Consider the following 6359-nt stretch of genomic DNA (forward strand, 5'->3'; position numbering starts at 1 on the left):
ATGTACATTATGTATACAAATAACTGTGCATTTGTGAATAAATATCATATGCCTTGTACTATAAAGGAGGTTCAATATATTTTGAAAGCTTTATATGCTGTTTATGTACCTATAAACACCATGTTTGCAGTGTACGCCTTTATATTGTAAACTAATAAATTATAAATTTTAGAAAATTAAAAAAAAAAGCAAGCCAAAATGCCAAGTGTTCTGGGAAACAGGTCTTCAGTGCCCTGCCTCCAATGCTGCATTCAGACTGTAAATTTTGTTCAAAACAGCACTGAAGGGTCTGCCATGTTGATGCTCTGATAGTGGTTTGCACAAAGTCCTAGTATTTTTTGTTGTTATTGCTGATCTCCTTCATTTCAGCTGACTGTTCAGGTACTAACTCTTGTTGAACTATGTGTTCCTGGCTGACAAGGTTCCTGCCTTGTCTGCTTGTGCTAGAACTACCGCCTGCTTGATGCTGTACAGGTGCATAATGAAGCCGGAGCAAATAAGGAATGTTCCTCTGTCCATGCTCTGAGATATGACCATTACTTCTGAAAGTTTCCTTTCTTTTAAAAATTTTTATTAGTATGTGTGTATGTGTGTGTGTGTTGGGGGGGTATATGTGCCACTGTGCACATGTGGAAGTCAGAGGACAACTTTGTATAGTCAGTTCTCTCCCTCTCCCTTGATTCTGGGGATTGAACTCAGGTTATCAGGCTTTTGTTGCAAATGACTTTACCCACTGAGTCATCTTCCTGGTCCTTGGAAGTTTTGTTAAAGGACTTTTTTAAAACAACAACAACAAAACAAGATAATTCCAAGAGTTTTTGCTTTAATAATTGAAATAAAAGAAATATAAGAGATCATTGTGCAATGAAAGCACATGTTTATTTTTGCAGCTGTTTAGTGAAAAAATAAGTGGTGCTGAAGGAACAAAACTGGATGATGAATTTCTGGACATGGAAAGGGTAAGAATATTTTAACATCTAAACTATTAGAAATGAACTCTTTGCAGTATGACATAACCTCTTCTGTAAAGGGTATTTGTTGGCGTGGAAAGACAAGATTTTAAAATACAGATATGTGCTCTACAATCCAGAAGGCAGAACCTTCAGGTTTCCAAACCCATGTCAGGCCCTGTGCTGAATTCCATCTAGTCTGGGCAGGAAGAAAATGGGATGTAACTAACTGTTCCCTCTAGTGGCCAGAAGTCAGAATGCACAAAGGTGGGCCGTGTTGGCAGTAGTGCCAAGGCCAAAGTAATTGTGGTCATATGTTTCAGAGAGTCAAAATGTGTTTCTGGATAAGGCTTTTCCGATATATAACAACTGATTTATACTGTGGCAAATTAGGATGCTTTCCCCATGTGTTTCAGCAGCTGCACAGCAAATAACCTTTTGCCATTAGCTCTAGCAGGGTTAACAAACTAGCTATTTTATGTTTTTGGGTTTTTTCTTCCAACTGTGATACAAAGATGATAATGTGTGCTCTGCCAACCTCACATGGAGAATATGGGAATTATAGATGCATCTGAGGTAATTTAGAAAGTATTGCCAGCTGGGCAGGATTCACTGTAACATGCTCCAAGGGAGGATTGGGCTCTATCTCTTGCTCTGTCGCCCGGTCACCTGTGTGGAGCAGCAAGTAGCTTCAGGGCAGCCAGGAACCAGTAATTACAAGCTTCCTCAGTTTCCTCCCTCTTTGTCTTGGGCCCTTTGGACCAGCCTTATTCTAATAGATTCCTCAGACCAGAGAGGGAGGAGATACAGCAGAGTTTATGCCCTTGGGTGTCAGGTGAAGCCTGGGTGTGGGGGCCTGTGCCAGCTGCTGGGGAAGGAAGTCCAACCCCAGGCTGTGACCTGGGAGAGTATTCTCTTTAACATACCTTGGCTCTGGCCAGCTTTCCTTCAGGAAGTTCCTGGTTTTCTGCCCCAGAAATACTATTTCTAGAAATGTTAGTACTTTGAGAGGAAAGATTATTTTGTTTTTGATTTAGAAAAAAGATTAATTTCTGCAGATTGAAAGCCATGCAAACACTTTCACATCATTGACAGGCCTGGAATTATTTTTAAAAGCTCTTAATATACAGGGATAGGAATAGTAGCCTCTTCACCAACAAAATGATTCAATTAAAATATTAAATTTAAAAACATATGTCAGGAATTATGTTATCAGAGTTTTTAGGCTCAAAGTCTGAGCCTTGACAGTCCTAACAAGCTAGACTCAGCCACCTGTCACCCATGCACCAATTAATCATTATTTTCAATATTTATTATTTTTATTTTATGTGTATGAGTGTATTGCTCACAGAGGTCAGATGAGGGCGTTGGATTCCCTAGAACTGAGGTTTCAGAAGGTTGTTGTTGGCCACCATGTGGGTACTGGGAACTGAACCTGGGTCCTCTGGAAGAGCAGCCAGTGCTCTTAACCACTGAACCATCTTTCTAGCCCCTAAAGAGACAAGTTATGGTGAAAAGCAGGAAAAGGAGACTTAATGTGGCTATAGTGGGAAAAGGAACTCATAGAATTCCAGTGACCTCCCCTGTGACTTGAGGTTTACATTTAAACAGAAGGGACATGTATCACCAAGCAGTACTGGTCAGAGCTTGGCCCCTATCATGACACTCTCCTTTCTAGTTTCCCCTGCAAGATGGTCCTTGTTGTCAGAACTGTGTGAAATCTCTTCCTGGGAGATGAACTGCTCCTTTGACTATCACCAGGACATCACCATTGTTTCCCCATAGCATGAGATTCCTACAGGAAATTCCAGTTCTCCAGGTCCGTTGCTTCAACATTCTGATAACCAACAGGCGGGACAGGAGTGTCTTCCTTGAGAGCATCTTCACTCCTACCAGGACAGTCGTAGTTATAGTTTTAGCTAATGGACTGAGATCTCTCTTGGTTACTCCCTTTTTCCTCTCCCAAAATCCCAGAGAGTAACAGAAGTATAAAAGATAAAATCTATGATCTGCTTGTTACAGCACAGAAAAGTGTGCTAATATGTATTACCATGTGACTAAGAACTAACTTTACAGACTTTTCAGAAGAGATTAGCCTCACCTAAAACATGACACAGAAATTACAAAGTATATGAAAAAATAATGCATGGCACATGCCATAACTGCACAGCAGTGCCATAACTAAAGGAGTGATGGTTACATTAAAGTTCTGCTTGGTACCTAAAACACTAAGTGGAAAAAGAACTTTTCTAAAAAGTTACAGAGATGAAGTCAATATAGTTTATCAGCAAATTATAGTATTATAAATAATTTTGTGCCACATGACTTACAATCTAAATTTGTAAGGTAAAAGCTGGTAGAGATACATGGGGAACTGACTAAAGTCAGTACAGAGACTTCAACCACCTCTCTCAGAAAGTGACAGATAAAGCTGGTTATTCTCAATAGGTTCATGGAAAGTTTGAATAAAATATCATTAGTAACTTTGATTGTAAGTAAATATAGACTGCATTCCTCAAATTTAAAAAGTGCTTTTTTTTTCCTTTTTTTTTTAAGATAGGGTCTTTCTGTAGCCCCAGCTGGTCTGGAACTTACTATATAGATCAGACTAGCCTCAAACCTCAGAGATCCCCCTGCCTCTGCCACCCACTGCTAGGATTAAAGGTATGTGCCACCACACCTAATATTTTTTTTTGTGGGGGGGGGTTGAGACAGGGTGTCACAATATATCTTTGGTTGGCCTGGAATTCGCTGTGTACACAGCAAGCTAATTTTGAATTCATAGAGATCTGCCTGCTTCTGCCTCCCAAGTGCTGGGATTAAAGAGATGAGCCATCATGCCAGGGAAAATGTACATTCTTTTCAAGTTCTTTAGATACAGTTAAGGTAATCAGTCATGTATTTGGCTACAGGAAAAAAAAAAAAAAATCCCAAAGTAAAATTGTAGAATGCAAGAATCACAAGGAAGATACAGCCTCCAAATTCTGAATGTTTAGAAATTCAAAAATGTGAAATTACTTCTTAATTTGAGGAGGAAAGGAAAGGTAGAATTAAGGGTTAGTCACAGGTGACAGAATTCTACTGTGATATGGTTAAATCTCAAGTGCAGTTAATAGGAAATTATTGAGGGGAGAAAGTGAACACATCTTGAAGCCTAAAAGTTAGGAAAATACCGGCAAATTAAATCACTCTAGGCAGAAGATAGAGACCAGGTTGGAATGGGGGAGTGGAATGAAGCCCCAGCCATTAGGAGCACTTCCTTCTCTTGTGAAGAACCCCAGCTGAATTCCACACCCACACTGGGTGTCTCACAGCTGCCTTCAGTTCCAAGGGATCAGATGCCTCTGACCTTCAGGCGGCAGCCCTCAACCTCTCAAGGGCACATACTCCCACCCAGACACAGACACACACACACACAATCAAAAACAAAATAATCTTAAAAACTCAATATAGATAACAATAAAAAGAAACCAAACTCCAAGAGCTTTTTGTTTGTTTTTTGTTGTTGTTGTTTGATTTTCTTCAGTGAAAAGCTCTGCTAGGTGTGGTGGCTCAAGCCTTTAGTCCCAAGCAGGCGGACCTTTGTGAGATCAAGGCCATCCTGATCTACATAATGAGTTCCAGGCCCAACTGGGGCTACAGGGAGACCCTCTCTCAAAACAAACAAACAAATAGCAAAACCGTAAATAAAATGCTACAAGATGATAAAATATTAACTATGACCAAGAAGGAGAAAAGGGAAAACACAAATAATAAGAAAAAGAAAGCGGCTGTAACCACGGACACAGATACGGTTTGTTTTTATTTAACAGATGACCATAAACTTGGTCCCAGCCAGGGCTGGGTGGGGAGAGTTGGTCACAGAAGACAACACCTCCTAGGCATGATGTCAACACTAAGTGAAAATTCCAGATTTAATCAGCTGGAAAACACGCCTTCACAGAAGACATTTTACAGAAATGATTTTTAAATTCTCTGCCCATTTTTCCTGATGCTTTGCCAGAAATATTTGCATAACATTTTGTTAACCTGAACACCCCCGCATGTGTGTGCAGGACATCCCTGCATTCTGGGAGAGTGGGCGGTTTGGTTTTGCTTCTTTGTTTTAAACTTTGTGGGTTATGTTTTCATATGTGCTCTTCCTGAGCCCCTGTATGTAGAACTTCCTTATTTATTTTTTCCTTATGACCCAGTAGAGTGTTCATTTACATGAGCGCTTTACAATTTATCTAATCAGTCTCCTATTGATTAGAATTTGGGTTGTTTTGAGTTCTTCATCCTGCATTGATGGTCCAGCAAGTATCTTTCTGTGTGGTCACACTGTGTATTCGGTACGTGTCCCTGGAAGTTTCACAGCCTGTGTAGTAATATGCCAAATGTTAGGTTTTTCATCTTGTTCTCCAAAAAGGTTTATCCCTTGCCTCATTTCACCTCAAGATTTTGAAGTATTACTTTCTATAAGTTACTACATTTATATTTAGGTCCATGTTTTAATCCTATATATAGTATTAATTATGAATCTAACTTTATTACCAACTTACCAAGTTTTAGCTAAAATTGATATTGTGATGAGATTTGAATTAACTTCGTGGGTTATTTTAGAAAGACATCTTTCAAAAACTGGATTTTTCCCATATAGAAATGTGGTTTTTCAAAGTTATTGTGGGGACTGGAGAGATGGCTCAGTGGTTAAGAGCACTGGCTGCTCTTATAGAGGACCCAGGTTTAGTTCCTAGGATATGCATGGTGGTTAACTAAAGCAGTCCTTAACTACAGTTTCAGGGGATGTGGTGCCCTCTTATGGCCTCTTCAGGCACTACATGCACATAGTGCACTAACATACTTGCAGGGAAACCACTCGTATGCATAAAGTAATGTAAATAAATAAAATAGTTATTGTGAATTCTTTTAAGATTTATCCCTTATTATGACACAGGTTTTGTATCACTCTTGTGAATGGCATCATCTTTTCCTTTACATTTTCTTGTGGGTTATTGATAGTATAAAATAAAGTGATTAATTAGCCAGGTGTGGTGCATGCCTTTAATCCCAGCTCTGAGGAGGTAGAGGCAAGTAGATTTCTGTGAGTCCAAGGCCAGCCTAGTCTACATAGTAAGTTCCAGGACAGTTGGGGCTACAGGGAGACCCTGTCTCCAAAAGACCAAAAAAATAAAAATGGTGAGTGAAATCTATATTTTAACTTTACTGGATATGTATTAATTTTATATTAATTAACAACCAGAAAGGCAGGATGGGTTTGCTGAAGGAAGAGGTCAATTGCAGTGTGGGCAGAGAAAACTTTGATGTTAATATCTTAAGTTAATGTGAATGAATTGTGTACTTTAGTTAGAATACTAATTATTAAGATTCTCATTATTACTGAAGCAGCTTCTAATCTGAATTGTGATT

General features: G+C 39.2%; 1 protein-coding gene across 3 annotated transcripts in view; it reads left to right on the top strand.

Moving 5' to 3' along the window:
* Positions 1–6359, top strand: part of Sh3gl3 (SH3 domain containing GRB2 like 3, endophilin A3) — a 173200-nt gene that overhangs the window by 116414 nt on the left and 50427 nt on the right. For 2 of the 3 annotated variants that reach the window (XM_008844441.1, XM_008844442.1), the window contains exon 2: positions 891–959. The exons of the other annotated variant lie outside the window; for it this stretch is intronic. In XM_008844441.1, coding sequence (XP_008842663.1) covers positions 891–959 — 69 coding nt within the window. The remainder of the gene's footprint in view (positions 1–890; positions 960–6359) is intronic. 3 annotated transcript variants of the gene reach the window in all.

The sequence above is a fragment of the Nannospalax galili genome, unplaced genomic scaffold (genome assembly GCF_000622305.1).
Source record: "Nannospalax galili isolate Female #2095 unplaced genomic scaffold, S.galili_v1.0 scaffold902, whole genome shotgun sequence".
Classification (NCBI taxonomy): domain Eukaryota; kingdom Metazoa; phylum Chordata; class Mammalia; order Rodentia; family Spalacidae; genus Nannospalax; species Nannospalax galili.